The following is an 18,876-nucleotide window of genomic DNA, read 5'->3' on the forward strand; positions in this document are numbered from 1 at the left end:
AAATTTCGTGGTGGATTTATGGAAGTTAGGGTACATGAAGGTCATAGTCATTTGGCATCTACTATACATCCAACGCTAGAACTAAGGTGATTAAAAAAAAACAGTTTTTAGGTTGCTATCAACTACCCAATATTTCCTATTCTTTATAAATATGAACTGCTGTGAGGAGAAGTCTGTGCTGGAAACCATCCTAAAACAATCCCTGCAGCAGCAGAACTACTTGGATCAATGGAAGACAAACTATCCCACTGTGTTCAAAGAAGGACTGGAATCAACAACCTAGCGCACACGGTCAGTCTTTGCAAACTGACCCCAGTTCAGCCCTGATGATCTGACATATGCTGAGAGGGACTGCAGCGGCCTGATTCACCCCTTTTAATAAAAAGAAGTGTAAGGACATACCAGAGGAAACTGTTTGGCTTGTTCTTATGTTTTAGTAATAGTGCTGTATTCACAGGTGTAACTGTTGAAAAAGACTCATCCCCTGAAGAATGTGAAGCAACTATAGAAATGCTGACAGAAGAAGAAATGCTGCCATCACAGCTGTAGTCCACCCACTGTTTCCACTTATGTTCTCTGATTAGACTTCATCTCAGGACTGTCTGGGTGCTCAGACTGTCCTTAGTAGACCTTTATCACAGCAGGCATTTTGACTTGACCTAGGAGGAAAATCACAGGTGTAACTATGAGCATTAATAATGGCTCCACCCCATTTAAAGGGGACATAACATGCTCATTTTCAGGTTCATACTTGTATTGTGGGTTTCTACCGGAACATGTTTATGTGCTTTAATGTTCAAAGAACACATTATTTTTCTCAGACTGTCTGTCTGAATATACCTGTATCAACCCTCTGTCTGGAACGCTCCGTTTTAGCACCTGTCTCTTTAAGGCACCATCCAAATCAAGCCCAATCAGCTCTGATTGGCTTGCAAGAAAAATATGGTGCACCCCTGCAAAGATAGTTCTAAAGTCTGGGCGGCATATTCTAATGAGCATGCATGTGACAGAGGAAGGGGAGTCAAATGTGAATGGCTTGTTGAATCACATGGCTTTTTTTTCAAATCCAGGCAACCCACAAAAAACTGACTGGATTGTCTTATTTCACATTTTGTGGGTTGGAAGGCACTCCAGATACCCAAATGTATGAGCACAATTAACAGGAGTTTTTCAATATATGTCCCTTTTAAGTCCATTGAGGAAGAATGCCTAATAGCAGGGGACACAGAAATGGATTGCAGCCATTAGTTACACCAGTCCATCTCTTGCTATGATAAGTCCCCTGTGTATTTTGTTGCACCTTTATCATTCTGATTTGTTACATGGAAAGTGAAAAGTTATTCCAGTCCAGTATCCCGAGGAAGTGCATCCATATTGGATGATTCTGCACCACACGATTTATGTCCACTGCCACGCTGAATGCCAGTGCAGGAAGTATTATGACTTTAGGTAGTGAGGCTTTAGGCGGGGAGCTGGATGGCTATATAGCTTGTCTGACTTCCATGCAAGAAACTGAAGTTTGCATCCAGACACAGACCTGTAATTAGAGTTTGCCTTTTATTTACTGTGACATCAGTGTCTTCCCTAAACTTAACCAAGTGATTTAAGTAACCTTAAATATACCCGCAGTGTCATGTCGCTTAACCCAAACCATATCTTAACTAGAGCTGAACGATTAATCTAATTCAAATCGTCAAAAGCTGTGATTAAAAGAAAGAAAGTTTGTATTTTTAATGCTACACAATCTAACCAGCCAGAGGGTGGGAAACACCTGGCAACGTGGGCTTCACCTACACACAGCGCATTGCTCCACCTGACATGAGCAAACAACAGACAACATCTCCCCTGTGCTGCCCAATCACGGTCTGGAAGCTGAAGCAGGAACAGTTAATAACCAGGTTTTGAGTTTTGTGAATGTTCACACCAAGCCTCTTGATGTCATGTCATGATGATAATATTACATGTTTACAATGCTTGAAGTTTCAAGTTATAATAGATACGGAAGGTTTTTACGATTCAATAGCTAAATAAAGATACGTTATTCATATCCATTCATGCATCAGTTCATCTCTTTTCATCAGAACACTTTGGCCTGGCCTAAATGAAAGAGCAGTTTATATGTTGTGTTGATTATACTATATAAGGATTTATTGCTTGTGTATAATGAAAAAAAAATACAGAAGATAAGGAACTTAAAAAAAAATCAAATGCTGAATGGAACCAACTTTAACCTGAGCAGAGGTCTAATGACTAATCTGCAGTAAGGGGAATTTTTCAGGCATATCAGCTGACTCTGAAACAAGTGGCATCGCTAACTAAATGTCCAGGTATTTCCCTGCAGCTCTTTGTGAGCACAGGTGAAATTATATGATATGGAAGGCAGCAAAAAATAGTGCATTTTCTATTTAAATAAGAAATTACAAGTTAAGTATAGATGACATCTAGCACACAGAAGAATTAAAGAGATAATAGGCTAAACCGAGAACCACTTCCATAATTTAAATTTATGAACATTCATGTCTTTGAGATATGTTTTGGACATAAATGCTGAGCAACATGTGACATTGTGTCCTTGTTGTTTCACAAACTACTGTCCTGGCAGAATCACAAGAGATTAAAATCAGTCTCTGCTAATTATTACAAATCATTAGGCTTTAGCTACCAAAAGGATACTAGACCCATGGCAATAAAGCTTAGGCCTGCATGCAAATGTTGCAAATGCAAGAGTACAAGCTGGTTCATGAAATGATTGAGATGAAGCAGTGTATCCTCACTCTTAAACATATTTGGACTCACGCTGATGGGAATAATCACATGAACTGGTTTTAGACCAGTGTGGTTGAAGAAAAACTCATCTTCGTGTGAGACGTACGGGACCAGAAAATACTTGAATGAATGGATTTTACAGAATCATTAAAACTCAGCACACCCCAGTGGGAGTCACAAAGAGACATTCATGGTAATGAGTGGGAGTGTAACAGGTCTCATAGCCGCTGAGGATTGGTTCGATGCCGGGCCTTGTTTTATGGGGCACACCTTGGCTCAGTTCGTAACAGGGAAAGCTTAAAGTGTGTCTGTATGTTTATATGTTAACACAGTTCTTCTGCCTGTTAACACATAAACTCAATGACTAGAAAAAACCCCAGCAATTCTGGATCATCCAGATCCTCCTGTAGTGTTGCTACAGGTGCATGCATGCAGTAGCTGGTCCATTTCCATGCGCTTTGGATGTGAACTGTTTATTCCAACAGACTTTTGAAGAGGAGCAGTGGTGGGTGCCAGGAGGGAAGGTCTGAGCAGTAGGGCCAAAGAATGCTGGACATTTACAACAATGCAAAACGTCTCTTTAAAAAGATCCCATTGTCCCTTTTGGACATTTACTTCACTGTGTAAATGTGCTTCTAACCGACAGTCATTTTCTCACGACTACAGACTAGAGAAGACTTTCTTCACCACATTTCCACCACACTAACATGATGCACCTTCAATATATATATATATATATATATATATATATATATATATATATATATATATGTGTGTGTGTGTGTGTGTGTGTGTGTTGAGAGTTTATGTGTTTGTGAATCATACAATCCCAGGAAACTCTTAGCAGATGCTTTGAATGAAAAAAAAAATAATCTAACAATGCTGCATGTGGAGCTCATGTTACGCACACACACACACACACACACACACACACACACACACACACACACACACACACACACACACACACAAAGAGATCTTCCTTCAAGTCCAAGGACCATCTGAGCTCAAATCATAATTGCTTCTGTTCTTTGTGGGAATCAATGACCTTTAGAAAAAATACCACTCTTCCACCCCTCTGACTCTCTTTTTTTCTATCACTCCTTCCCCTCTCTTTCTCTCAAGGCTTTTTAAAAACAATACCACTCGCATGCACTCTTAACAAGGGCCAAACTACCCTGACAGTTCACAAGCATTGTAAGGGAGAAGGAAAAGTGGAAGCAGTCAAATCTGAGCATGCAGAAACAATGTTAGTTTCAGCCTCTGAAAGAGCGCCCGACCCACGGTACTCTCCCCATGGGTCACTACTTTTATGCAAATACCAACGCCTGTTGGTGTAAGCTATTAGCCAGACGCTTTCAGTGAGTCCAGCAAGGTTGAAGAGTTTAATGACTTCAGTGGCACACTCTTAAATTGAGTGTGGATATCACAACATGTTCTGTTAAAGGGGATGTTTTGCACAAAAAGAAAAAATTATAATTCTGACAGATATTAAATATGTAAGAATAACACATTTCAGCACTGGCTCTAAACCTAAATAAACCTGACAATGAACTCTTTGAGTTATTACTCTGAGAAGATTCCTGCCTTTCATCAGCACCCTGAGGGAAAGTGAACAAAGCATTCCTACAATTTGACAAACTACATATTTGTCTGTCATCACTGTTCTGCAGATTTTTTCTGATAAAGAGAAGAATTGAGGTCTTAAATCAATATTTTATTGTGGCTACATTTAAATAAAAATATAAAGGAAAATGATCATGTGAACCATTTATTGACTCTGATGTAGTGATGTTGAAAATCTGACAGTACAGCTTGCCAACAATTCATCACGGCTCACTGTATTATCAAAACCATGTTTCCAAAGAGGATTCCAGCAACAATTTACCGTGAAATCTGCCCGACATAATAGCCTACACATCACCTATAGCACATCCTGGAACATGGAGGAGAGGGAGGGGGAGGAAGAAGGCCTGGAGAAAGGAAAACCCTGGCAGTCTGCTTATCTGATGGGCTCATACCACAGAGTAAAAACCAACACATGCAGCAACAAGAGTACAAGAACGGCTGATACAGAGAGAGCTAGAGAGGCAAGGAAGCTGGACAAGATTGGAGGAGAGAAGAAGTGGGATTATCTTTGGACAAAGCAGAAATAAAAGTTCCATCTGTCATCCTGCACCTGGGCCAAACTAAACCTTTCAGACTAATGTATGTGCATGTATCCACAGCACTAATTAGCATGTGTTTGTGTGTGAAAGAGGGAGACAAACAGAAAAAAAGGTGTTTGTGTGTGTAGGTGTGTGTGTGTGTGTGGTCTTACCTATGCAATAACAGAGCAGGACAGAAAGCAGTACAGATAGTCCTACTGCACTGAGGGCTGTACACCTGAGGGAAACAAAACAAAAAGATGGTTGTTGTGTTAATGTCACCTTCATCAGTATCGGTTTTGTCTGAAATAACCTCCACAGTATAAGACACATTTCTAGAGTCACTGCTGCAGCTTCGTAATTGCTTAATTTTTTATGTATGATCAACTTCCACAATACACTCTATCTGTAAACAACTTTATTTTTTCTCATCTGTTACTGGATTAGCCAGTGCTCACTGAAATGCTACACCCTGACAACCAGGCCCTCATCCCATAATGCTGTTCAGCAACATGCCAGAACTACACAATAACTGGTCTTAGCTAACGTTGTGGTTAGCAGAAAGACATTTTAGTAGCGGGGGAATTTGCAAATATAATATTACATGTAACATTGTACAAAAGTGCAGTTGGACACAAGAAAACAGCCAACATTCTGCAAACTGTTATTATTAGCCAGAAAACCATGTAAAATATACATAGCAGTTATACAAACAATTACAACAAAAACACCCTGGCTGCTCTTGTTTGCAAAGTCTCACAACCAATTAGATGCCAGCTGGCCGGCATTTGGTCAATTTGAAGACTTTGTCAAATCTGGTAGCAATTCATTTTGTCTTCAACTTCTTTTGTGACTGGAAAGTAGTTTTCTGCACCAGCCAATGTCATTTGTAGGGAATTCCCAAATGAGTTTCACAGAAGAAAAGGCCAGCACCACTTCCACTGACAACTCCTCTCCAAGACCTTCTGATATTTTCTTCCATCTTACCTCCATGAGCAGTATTTGGAGGATTTTTTGAACTTGAAGGCAGAGCGGGACAGGGTGTTCCTCGGCAGTGGCCTGGTGGGCGGGGAGTACACTGAGCCGGTTGCCATGGTGTAGCCAGGAGTTGCCGTGGAGAAGAGGGGGGTGGTGCCTGTACCTGTCTTAAAGAGGAAGTGCCTGGAGAGCGGAAGAAGAAAGAGAGACAGAGAGATTAGTTTTGGTACATTAGCAGGGAACATTGGCTTTGTTTATATGCACTGACAATGATCTGCAGCACACAGTTATCACACAGTTTACATACATTGTTGCCCCCGGCAACAGCGTCAGGTAACTGTGTGAATTATGATTACTACTCTATCCACGAGTTCTATACGGTTATCCCTTCTAAACTGCACTCAGGCCCGGCTCTAGACAAACAGGGAGTCCTCGGCAACACACACAAACAAGCAAAGATTAAAAGTGCTGAACTATTTTATTGTAAATGATGGGGTGGAATTCTATTATCATGTCTTTCAAGACTATTGCGATCAAATAAAAAATAAAGCAGAAACAACCATTCATACATTTTTCTTGCTGAAAAAAAAAAGAAAAATATAATTGTCATGAATTATTGAGTGTATGAGCTGTGCTTGAACAGCGTTTTGAATAAATTTGGTTTCAAACTATAACATCATACATTGCTGTAAAACCTAATAGAAACTTTAGTTTTTCTTTTGCAAACTATATTTGGAGATGGATTTTTATTGAACGGAATTGCTGTCATGTTTCATGCAAAGCAGCCTACTATGTACACTGAAACATTACATCAAACTTCATATGGACAGCATGTTTTTATTGTTGTTACTGGGTTGTGCTGTAGCCTACAAAGTTAACACCATTAAAATCCCAGTTATGAACAACATGGATCAAACATAAGTGGCTGCGTTTAAGTTGTTAAAAATACATTCCCCCGCATTATTATTTCATGTCTATATTGCATACACAATGCCTGTTAATTACATTGCCCCAACACACTGCGGCTCCTTCAAAAATAGCCCAGGTGGCTATTTTTAGCGGAGCAGAGCGGAGAGCCGCTTCGGAAACGCGCCATGGCTCGTCTGGTGGAATCACAAGCTGTCTAGAGTGACCGCGATTAGCTCCGGCCGCCAGAACGCGGCGCAGCTACTCCCGATGGAATATCGATCCTGAATCCACCTGCAGCTGTCACCAGCTCAGGCAAGCGTTATTGTTGGAATGCTGATTCAGCATTCCAAGTATTGTTATCCTAATCTTTATTGTTGGAATGCTGATTCAGCATTCCAAGTATTGTTATCCTAATCTTTATTCTTCAACTATTTCTTCCGTACGTATTTTGGCACTTAATAACTTCCACATTTCTTAAGCTACAGAAACCGTTCAAATATGAAAATGTTCAGCTTTTTCAGGAGAGGGGTGCTATGTCTTTTTATGTTTCTAATCTTTCAACTTTTTTAATTATTAAGCTTTTTGCAATTTTTTTTTGAATGGGATGTCTATGGAGAAACTTTTCAAATCCTCTTGAACTTGTTCAACTTTCAGATCATTCTACTTCCTCATACTTTCAGCTACAGACACCATTTCAACTTTCAAATGTTGAGAAAACCCTGATCAATGATTGTATGTTATAATCATTTTGATATCTTTTATACTTTTTGAGCTGTAGCAATTTTGCTTTTATGTGTTTTTCAGTCCTTTTCTGCTTTTATAATGGGTGTGTATTGCGCAGCTTAGAGTGCGTGATGTCATCGCTAGAGTGAAGAGAAGCCTGAGATTTCTGTGAAAAAAATATTTGTCTTTTGCGACTGACTCCTCAATTTTCACTCTACATGCATAATTTTTAGATGGAAATGTAGCTAATCTTGTCCTTGTCGTAGACATATGGCTATGGAATCTCACAGATTTACACATTTGGCACAAAAGCCTTTACTTGAGAGGAAAACCAACTTTCTCCTCCATAGACCCCAATGTTAAAACCTACTTCAAAAAAGTCTTGCACAGACAACTGTACCCCATTTCTAAATCGCCATTGAAGCCACTTTTTTTTACACTACAGACACAATTTTCGCATGATCTGTTCTTCAAGTCATCCTCCCTCTCCAGTATTAATATTGGAGCAATAGGGGCTATGATTATGGTGTTTTGGGGGTTTTGTTTGACAGGTGTTTCCCAGTCTTTTCTCATGAAAAGGCGGCAGGCTCACAGGTGTTCGTGCTTGAGCTAATTACTAATGTTTATAAACACACAGACTCACAGACACAAGCCTCACTCTATCTCTCTGTGTGTCTCTCTCTCTCTCTGTGTGTGTATCTCTTATACAGTCATTCAGGTATTAGAGACTTTTAGAGGACCCCCCCACACACTCACACACACACACACACACACACCATTTTAAAATACAAGCCCCACCGAATGAATTCCAACTGAAATTTAATAACCTGTTTGTGTTTATCTAACATTATGATTCAGTCTCCTCTCCTCCTGTCTAACCCACCCAGCCCCACCCTTTCAAAATAAAAGCCCCATGGATTAACTGTATTTAAACATCAAGCTCAAAATGAGGCTTTTTTTGTTGAAATAATTAATGCTCTTACTAATACTATGACAACTACTACTACTGCTGCTAATATTTCTAGTATTACTACTACTGCTACTAATACTACTTCTACTACTTCTAAGACAACTTTTGCTGTTGCGACTATTACCACTACTACTACTGCTATTATTACTACCACTACTGCTAATACGACCAGTACTACTATTACTTATACTACAACTGCTACTACTACTACTACTGCTGCTATTCATGCTACTACCAGTACTAATACTACTACAGCTATTAGTATGAATGCTACTAGTATTTCTACTACTGCTATTACTGCCACTTCAAATACTGCCATTACTATTACTAATACTACTACTTCTTCTACTACTACTACTGTTCTATTAAATACAACAACCACTGCTACAGCTATTACTACGACAACTTCTACTACTTCTTCTAATTACTAATACTTCTACTACTAATAATACTTCTACTACAACTACAACTTCTACTACTACTATAAATATCTCTAATGCTACTAATACTTCTACTTCAAACAATACTTCTACTACAACTTCTACAAATATCACTACTGCTGACATTTTTTAAGCCACAGAAACCATTCGAATATCAAAATGTTCAGCTCTTTCAGGAGAGGGTGATATGACTTTTCATATTTATAATCTTTACATTTTTGAATTATTAAGCTTTTTGCAATTTGTTTTGAATAACATATCTATGGAGAAAATCTTCAAATCCTGTTAAACTTCTTCAATTTTCAAAGCCTTCTTCTTTCTCATACTTTCAGCTACAGACACCATAGTTAGACGTTTCAACTAGAAGGGTTTTCAGCAGTGCAGTTTAAATGCTTTCGGGCTTCAACATTTTTCAGACAGGTAGTCTCTCATTTCTGTATTTTCAGCAATGTTTTTGCAATTCATTTCAGCTTTCAGCATTTGCCATTGATTGGTTGTATGTCTCCTAGTAACTTTCTTTATTAAAAAAACAAGATTTGTGAGGCCCTACGCAATTGCGTATTCAGGGTATAGGGCGGGCTGGCACTGACTACACTCCATAACATGTTTACCAGTACTTACCTGTGTGACATTTATATACTTTTGGGAGCATTTCCAGAAGCAATACTTTCCAAAAACTGCACTTCTTTCAGGCGCACATGAACGGCTATTAAGTGTCTTGAATGATAATGGCATTTTAAATTAACGTATGCAAGTGTCTCTAAGCCATGTTGGTGAGTACAGATTTTTCATAACCAATATAACTGATGACCAGACTATCCTTGCTTTTCATTAACATAATCTGTGCTCAGATCTGTTCTGAGTTTGAGGCTGTTAGTTTGGTTTATGTGTGTTTTCTGGAGACTAGAGAGAAAGCTCTGTTCTTTAAAGTCTCTGTGTTCAGCTCTCAGGACTTCTGTTACTTCGACCTGGATTCCTGTGGTTTGGAGTTTCATTTCAATCCTGTCACTGCTCCTGTTTGTACTGTCATACGTCAGCCTTATTTCACTGTTGAGTTGTGTAATTTTAGCGTTAATGCAAACCAAACATTTATCGTTGCTGCTGCTTCACATTAAGAGCTTTCCACCAGGGAACCAACGGTATGACGTTTACTGTGAAGAATTTATAGGAAATGCTGTGTGTACTAGGCAAAAAATTGTTTTACTTTCTGCAAATATATAAAAAGTATACAAAAGTTACGCTTTCACCTATTTTCAAAATTCAACTTTTAACACACTTTAAAATACTTGTACTGTAATATACTTTCAAGAAATATATTATAAGAAAAATATACTGAAAGTTCTGTGCAATTACTTAAATGTATTTCTTTGAACTTTGTTTTCAAACATATTTTTTGTATATTTCAAAATGTATGCTCTAAATTACCATTGAAACAAATGCACCGAATGCACATTTTAAAAATATATATTTTGATATCTTGCCATTTTAGTATATCTTATTCATGCTTATATTTCAGTACATTATATGTATGTTTCTTGAGGAAAATGTTAATTATTATTGATTATGTGTATTAAAAGAATGATGCACCGAAAGCCCCTTTAGAACTTTTCCAATTGTTTAAATTATCAAAATTGTATAAAGTACACAAATAGCTACACTCATAATCATTACATAATATTTTTAAGTAAAATGTGGCTGAAATGTATGAAATCAAAAGTTTATTCATTCAAACACTTAAACATTACGTAAATATGCTTTAGTATAACCTGAATGTAGACAAATCAAGTAAACTTTACTTGAATGAATCATCACGTGATGCTCTACTTAAGGAAACGTCACTTCACCAACGTGACACGTGACTCTGAGCGTGGACTTGGCATTCCGATCAGATTCTGACCGACCGAGCAGGACCAAGTTATAAGGTAAATCCAATCATTTGACATCTTAAGTAACATGTTATTTTCGAAGTATTAGATTTACGAAGACGGATATGGTTCTTTTGGCAATTATATTTGAGAAGTTGGTGAATTTAGCTTAGCACGTGTCCAAGGATGTAGCCTGCTATGTGATTTAGCACGAGCTAGCGGCTTTGGCGCCGGTTAGCATAGTTGCGCTGATTGTGAAATACATCTGGCTTCGTCGCGACTGCTTCCAAAGCAGAGGACTTTCGGTAGAGAACACTCTGCTCGTCAAGCTGCTGCCGCTCAGGCTGCGTGCGTCAATAGCCAACTTCCACCATGTGGCTATAGTCACATCGTGGTTCGCTAGCATTTGCTATCTGGCTCAGCACTAGTTAGAAACACCGCGTGAAAGGTAACAACGCTGGTTGTAGTACACTGCGGGGCTTGTGGCAACCCGCGCCTGATACTAGGCTTCGTTTCACGATGCTCCGAGGCGGAACGCCCTTCTGCTGCTAATGGTTAGGCTACCGCCGGTTATGCTAATGCCGCTCAGGCTGTGTCATTTGCTAACACAGGCTACCTACATCTTAACCGGCTGGCACCTGCTGCTCGAGCTCGGCACTAGCTAAACCGCAGAGAGGTTTACACGGTTGGTTGACATTACAGTATAAGTGGCTCGTTATACTGCGGTGGCCTGGAAATATAAATAAAATAAATCCGATTTATTGCCTATTAATGTTAAGGTTTCATATGCAGGGAATGTGATTTGGTGTATTGGCAACAAATGACAAAGAAATATGGAATAATATACAATAACATACAATGTTATCTGTACAATGCCAGATCAGGCAGACACACCTCTGCAGCTGGTTATTTGTCATTCTGGTTGAAAACTAACCATGTAATATTTTCCATTACTTCCAGGTACAGCACTATGGGCCAATCAACAAAGTAGCTCACATCTTGTCCAGGCAACCTCTCAATTTAGGTTAGTAACATAACATATGATGGCATTGATATGTTCTATATTAACTAAGCCATAGTTTTCTGCAAAAATGTTGGCTCTATCTTGACCTTGATATTTTTTTCTGTTTTAGGTAGAATGTATAATGGGCGTATGGGAATGTAAGGTGTGTGGAAAATCAGTAGGAAGTAGGTATGAATTGCTTAAACATTGCAAGCTAAAACAATAAAACATTTCTTTCACTGTTTCTTTCAGGTAAATGCAGAATTCATGCCACGGTCAAGCCACGTTCCTGGCACAGCTTGACAAATACACAGGCAACATAATGATGGTTGTCAGCTATAGAGGAGGAGCTGGAAGGAAGATCCGGCACGTCGTATTCATATGTGAATAACGTCTATCAATTACTAATAGGTAGGTAGAGATCTTCCAACTGTATATTAATGTGTTCCATTGGTTCTCTCATATACAGCACACCTTGGCTAGCAGCACAGTGACCGTTTCAAAGAGAACCTTCCTGCGGCTTCATCGATCACGCATGACCCTTTTTTGCCAGGAGCTGGCTGCCCTGGTGTTCACAAAGGAGGTCCTTGCACTGTCCACCCTGACTGGGAAGTCTGGGAAAGTAGAACCTCCTAAAAGACAACTGGACGTTGCCAAAGTGCAGGCCAAAACAGGTAGGTAATTTGAGTCCTATGTAGACAATTTAAGGCTTCTGTGATTTATAAAGCAGCAGGATCACGTTTGTGGTAAACGCACCACCAGTGATGAAATATGTTTGACCTGCACTGTTAGGAATATTGGCATATCATATTGATATAGTTCCTCAATGTTAATCCTGATTTACTGTTCAAAAAATAATATTGGTTCAACAGGATTTCCTGTGTAGTCAAAATAGAAGAAAATGTTGTATGCATATGCTGTGACATCATCTCTCGCCTCTTCTCTTAACAGATGCTGTTATTCAAGAGTTTACACAGACAAGTGCCTCAGACGTGCGAGCAGTCATCAGACGGAAGTGTAACAACGAGCAGTTCAACCAAAAGAAAGGAACAGAACGTGGAGCATGTTTGTGTTTCTATTTAGTGAGCGAGAGTCTGCAGCGGTGCAATTTTTGTGTTCTTCTGTGTTTTAATCTGAAACATGGTCATTCTGTTTTGTTTAGTAATACATGTACCATGTAAACTTAAATCAGAAAATGTTTTGCTCTCTGTTAAGTATATTTTTCTTATACTTATCGAAATTACAATTATTTGAAAGTGTTAAAAGTTTTAATTTGCAAATTGTTAGATGTACGATGTTAGTACATTTTATATATTTGCAAATAGTACAATTCTTGGCAGTATATTTGCAATGTACTATTATAAATGTAATATATTAAGAATATATTTGAGATTCAATAGTGTTTTTGATTACTATCTGGGAAGTTCATTCAGCATTTAGGATACTGGTAATACATTTATAATATTGCACTGTATAATAGCATGTAGTGTACAAAGTAATATAGCATAGTAATAAGAGTGCTTTCTTAGTAATTGGAATAAGCCAAAAGTATAACTTTTGGTATACTATTACCACAATATAAATATATTAATATTGTAATGTTTACATATTTGTAAAACACTCGTAATATATTTCAAATATACTAAAACACAAAAAGTATAATTAAAGTTAGCTATCAGCGTGTATATTAGTGCATACACAGTCATACTTAAATTGTACGAAGTATACTTTAAGTTGTTCCAATTTAGCACAAAAATATACTAAATACACTTCAAATTGTCCATAACTACTATTTAATCACAACTAAAATATATTAAGTACAAAATAACTTGTTCCAAAAATAGCACTCTTTAAGTATACTGATGATTAGTAGGGCTTCAAGTATGCTAAGATTAAATATACTTAGCATATTTATTTTTCACCTGGGGTTAGCGGGGCTTCATTAGTGTTGCTATATTCTTTAATAAAAGGCCTAATCAACACACATTCTGTGCTATTTTGTCAGCAGATCAGCTGTTTCGGTTTACTCACCAACAAATTTTGTCTCCTAACTCTTCAGATACCGACCCTTGGTCAGGGACCTTAAGCTTCAGACAGTTGCTCTAGGTTCCCCTCTAGCATCAGTTTTGGACATGTCAGGGACGAAGGGTAAATTTCCTCTTGTTACATGCATAGTGTCTTTTAGAAATAAACGTCCATCTTCACAGGAAGTTTGGTTAAGGCAATAAAACCACTTAGTTTGATTTAGAAAAAGAGCAAGTTTGACTTCAACTTGACTAACGACTTAGCAAGTGACAAACACGTCACATGACTAGTCCTTGTTTGATCCATCCACCATCTTTTGGACCCGCACTGTGTGGAGTATCTCACTCTTTATAAGTCAGTTGCTCTAGCAGACTAATATTGAAGCGGGTGGGTTTACATTGGTGCTAGTTGAAAGTGTGGCATGTCAGTATTAGACGCCAAAAGGGCACTGACCAAGCGTTGGTATTTGTCAAGTGACATTGGGTTGGATGTCTGGATTTTTTCTTCTTGCATCTCTTAAATAAGTTTAAATAAGTCAACACGTCACACAGGACACGAAGAGCGGTCTCCTGAGTGACAGTCATGAGTTTGTTTGACCCAACCCAACCACTCCCCTCACCTCCTTCATACGCTGACTTTGTCACTTTTTATGCTACGTCACCTGGCTTCCCCCTTTACTTCAATCATAAATATGGCCACTAGAGGTTGCAGCCTAACAATTTTGGACCTTCTTGTGGTGATCCAGCATACAAATAGATGATAATGGCCGACCGAGCAAATTAGGAGATAGAGTGGGGCCATACCACCTCAAATCTATGCTCCCGATGACAATTGATAACGGCCTCTTAGAGGGCTAATAACACTTTAAGCAGGTGACACAGATGGAAAACAGGGTAACGTGAGGCAGATATATCGCAAGCCACTGCAGTGACATGGTATAAGCCACTATGACACACCATGACACTCTATTTAAACCAGTGTTTTGTCTTTGTGTAGACCACAATGGCTGTGACTCACATAAGTCATTCACAATGCGTTCTCATACTATTTGCACAGTGAGGTGAGAAAGCTTTATTATGCTTATTAACTTGATTAATGAAGCATGTGACATGCATCTTTTTGTCTCATCTCTTAACTCAATCACAAACCACCTTCTGCAACTGGTCCAGAACTAATTTATAAACTATAATTCATCCACTATTAATTCTCCTGAACAGTGAAATACAACAACAACGTTGCCAATATTTATCAGGGAACTCTGAAATGGTTGAGATAAGTTTTGATTGCTTTAACAGGGACGTTTCTAAGAGTTGGAGGCCTTAATTCTCAATGAGAAGATGCTTTCTGGTTTCACCAAAACAAGAAACTCTCAAAACACTTCATGTGTTATCACCCAAACAAGCCAACCAGGTGACAATGGTCTATATAAAGCTGACATTTACACTGCTGCCCACATGATAGCCAAACTGTTCCGTTTTCAATTGCAAAAAGGCTGTTTTTAGAAGTTCCCACGGAAAAAAATTCCACGAAGAAAATTGCTGGCGCACTGTGCATGTATGGCTGCAGTAATTACCAAGGTCAAAATGTCTAATTAATAACAGAACCCTGGCTAACAAGCATCTGTAATTACAATCAGACTGCTCTCTAAATAGGCTGTGTGATTAACAATTATAACCTATTATAACAAGGGTCCTTCAATTAATACCTGCCTCCAGGCAAGAGGGGAAGAGAGAGATAAAAGAAAAAGACTGAGTTTAGGAGACTGAATAAATAGACAAAGACACTGAGCATTACTGTGTTTCGTGTGAGTTCTACAGCAGCAGTTAAAGCACAAACATATTTTTAAGCATTTAATGAAAAGCATGCGATGTATTCAGTCACACAGGCAAACAACAAGCCCAGACAACAAGAGGATATGCTGTATTTCACAGGATCAGGGATGACATGACGATGCCATCAGCTCTGTTCTTTATATCGATGTTCATCATATCAAATCAGGCAACATTAAATCATTAGTTTATAGTTTCAACATCCACATGAATGAAAAAAAAGAATAAGTGCAATATTCCTGAGTGCTCTTCTTACATATTCCTTTGGTAGCTAATTAAAAACACATTTTTTATTCTATCAATTTATCATTCTGACACGAAGCTTTGGGAGATTAACAAGTATCTACTTGATGTGATGATCAGCAGTTAAAGGTCAGAGAAAACCCATTAGTATTATTTTTTTACTTTAAATGGAGCGCTGTGAATGAGTAAAATACCTGAGTGGTTCTCAGTCCTGCTCCTCAGGACTCACAGCACTGCTGCTTCTTATCTGCTAGTTCATGTCATCTCCCTGATGTCCCTGGTGTAAATCCGGATGGATGGATGGATGGATGGATGGATGGTAGGGCTACACCATACCAGGTTTTTAATTCCTTATGCTACTATCAACAGGTGAAAAGTAGTAATTTGACCCGACAGATGGTTTGTTACACAGAACCATCTGAGAAGCATGTAATTGGAAACTGCATGGAAAAGGGAGGGTACTTTAAAAAAAAAAAAATACTTGGCAGGTGATCAGATGAACCATCTGTCAATCATACTCTTGCCAAATCCATTCGGAAGAAGAGCGAAAACACTTTCACTTCCACACACTTTAATGTTACTTTATTAGGTTTTATATTGGGATAGCAAATCTCTTGCAATGTGCATCACATTATGTCTTTCCCTCCCAGTGGCTTTTTACATAAACGTCCTGATTTTGTGCTTTCATTTTAAGTTTGTAAGAACAAACTTCATGTTTGTTGAAATGGAAAACTACAAATACTTCATGCACTGAAGTGTGATCTCTATCTGACATGGTTTCAGATAGAGCTCTGTGTGTGTGTGTGTGTGTGTGTGTGTGTGTGTGTGTGTGTGCACGGGTACATTTTTATGTCTGCCACTTCATTATTTATCACCATATTAAACTGCCTCATCCCTCTGTAGTGTGTGAATGAAATATAGCCACATTTTATTGTGCTTTCATTCAAAGTGAGAGAGGACGAGACACAGAGGCCAGGCGTGGACACAAAATTACACACATACATACACACACACGCACACACACCTACATGCATGATTTGATGGAGATCAAAGGACAATTCAGGAATGTAAAACGTTGCAATTTTAACAAGCTTATGTATAAAAAAGTAAACTCAATCTAACAAAAAACTAAAAAACACCTGGAATTTAAAAGCTTGTTTTCTCAGAGAGTAGCTGTCACTGATATCAGCTGAATATGACTCGCTAGTCTGTTTGAATTACTTATATGTGGAGTCGTTTCTTTTATAAATCTTTTATAAACCTAACTAAGTGCTTTAGTTGCCTAAACCTAAACTTCCTGTAAAGACGGAAGTCATAGACATCAATTACATTTTTTTAATCACTTATTTAATTGTATTTAAGTTTAGTTGTATTTAAGTAAAATTGTATTATATTTGATCATTAGTTTATCAATATTTTATTGCATTCAAGTTGTAAAATGTTATTCTACTTTCTAAATATTTCATTGTACTTAATGCTGTGTACTTTTATTATATTAAATTTTTTTATTAATTTAGCATTGATTTCAAGCTGTTTTTATTATTATTGTTGAAGTTATATTATATTTAATTGCATGTTTAGCATCTTATTTTTGAACATGCATTGGTCTCAAATGATCAAATTGTTAAATTGCTGAATTACTGTCTTTTTGTCGTTTGTACTGTTCACATTTGTTCTGTCACATTTTCAGCTTGTCAGTCATCTGTGAAGTATTTTGAACTGCACTAACCTGTATGAAAGGTGCTATACCATATACAGCTTGTTTGATTGAGCTGTTAGTAGTTTGTCATGCTTGGAAAGCTGAGCATGATGTAATTTATTTTTGCATTGATGGTCATATTCAGCAGTTTGTTCTTGTGATACACCAGAGAAACACAGTAACATTCATCATGCTTAGCTGAAATTACAAAGACAGGAATCAGATTTGTTTTACAAAATCAGTTTACAGTTTACCAATACTTTCATAGTGTATATTTATGAGTAACAAATAAATATAGGAGTAAAGCCTTAGTTTTCCCACTATGATTTAAATTCCACTCAGATAAGACACATTTAAGGATACAGCTGGATCCTTGCATATTTTTAAATGTTTAGCTTGAAACTAGAAACCTTTAAAGGATGTAAATCAGCAGCTTTGATCATTAGTCCTGGTATTTGCGTCATCTCCACTGCAAGTTATTGTTATATAAATCCAGCTATAGTTGGCAATTGAATGTGGGCTGAAGACAGTGCTTCTTGTGAGATTAGTGACTGCAGCACTGGGACATAAACAGGACTGGGACAACACACAGTAGAGCTGCAGATAGCAGACCAACTGGTCTATATGTCTTTGTGTTTAAGTGCAAGTCAATTACAGCAGACAGAGCGAGGATAATCAAGTGTAAAATGACTGTTACCACAGTGAGCTTAGCTGAGAGTAGCATGTTGTCAACCATAACTAATCTACTAGTCCACTCATAATAGCAGCCCTTGAAATGCCCTATTCTACAATCTGCATTTACATTACATTAACACTATTTACACCGGGCCTTTTAAGTGTCTTTAACAATAGGAGCAACACAAGGAGGCTGAGCTTGTGTGTGTGTGTGTGTGTGTGTGTTTAAGTGTGACATAAAGTAACAAAAGAGAAAACGCAGACAGGTTACAGATCCTCGGGGAAGAAAATTACTGTAACTAATGTGTGGATAGCAGATGTTGTATATACAGTAGCCTAGCAGGCATGTCTAAGACTATGACAATAGCCAATGAACAACAGCTTTCTCCATACATTCACGCACACAGCCACTGCCTACAGTATGTGGGATAAAAGAAGAATGTAATTTACATGTCACCATTTAATTGCTCTTTCTCTTCATGCCGAAAATCCTGCAACCACCCACACAGACCTGTGAAAATGAGTGCCTCCGATTTGTGTCTAGTTTGGCTGTCGTACATTATGTCCTGTCAAGAGAAAAGGGAGTTTACAGTATACCAGAGGT

At 38.1% G+C, this 18,876-nt stretch overlaps 1 protein-coding gene across 6 annotated transcripts in view; it reads right to left on the minus strand.

The window, feature by feature from the left end:
• The window catches only part of tenm3 (teneurin transmembrane protein 3), a 336,797-nt gene that overhangs the window by 116,642 nt on the left and 201,279 nt on the right, over positions 1-18,876 (minus strand). For all 6 annotated transcript variants that reach the window (XM_068727440.1, XM_068727439.1, XM_068727438.1 and 3 more), the window contains 2 exons: positions 5,901-6,074; positions 5,087-5,151 (listed from right to left, as the gene is read on the minus strand). In XM_068727440.1, coding sequence (XP_068583541.1) covers positions 5,087-5,151; positions 5,901-6,074 — 239 coding nt within the window. The remainder of the gene's footprint in view (positions 1-5,086; positions 5,152-5,900; positions 6,075-18,876) is intronic.

This window comes from Cebidichthys violaceus, unplaced genomic scaffold (genome assembly GCF_023349555.1).
Source record: "Cebidichthys violaceus isolate CVI_PGR_0920_01 unplaced genomic scaffold, fCebVio1.0.p SCAF_4, whole genome shotgun sequence".
NCBI classification, from domain to species: Eukaryota; Metazoa; Chordata; class Actinopteri; order Perciformes; family Stichaeidae; genus Cebidichthys; species Cebidichthys violaceus.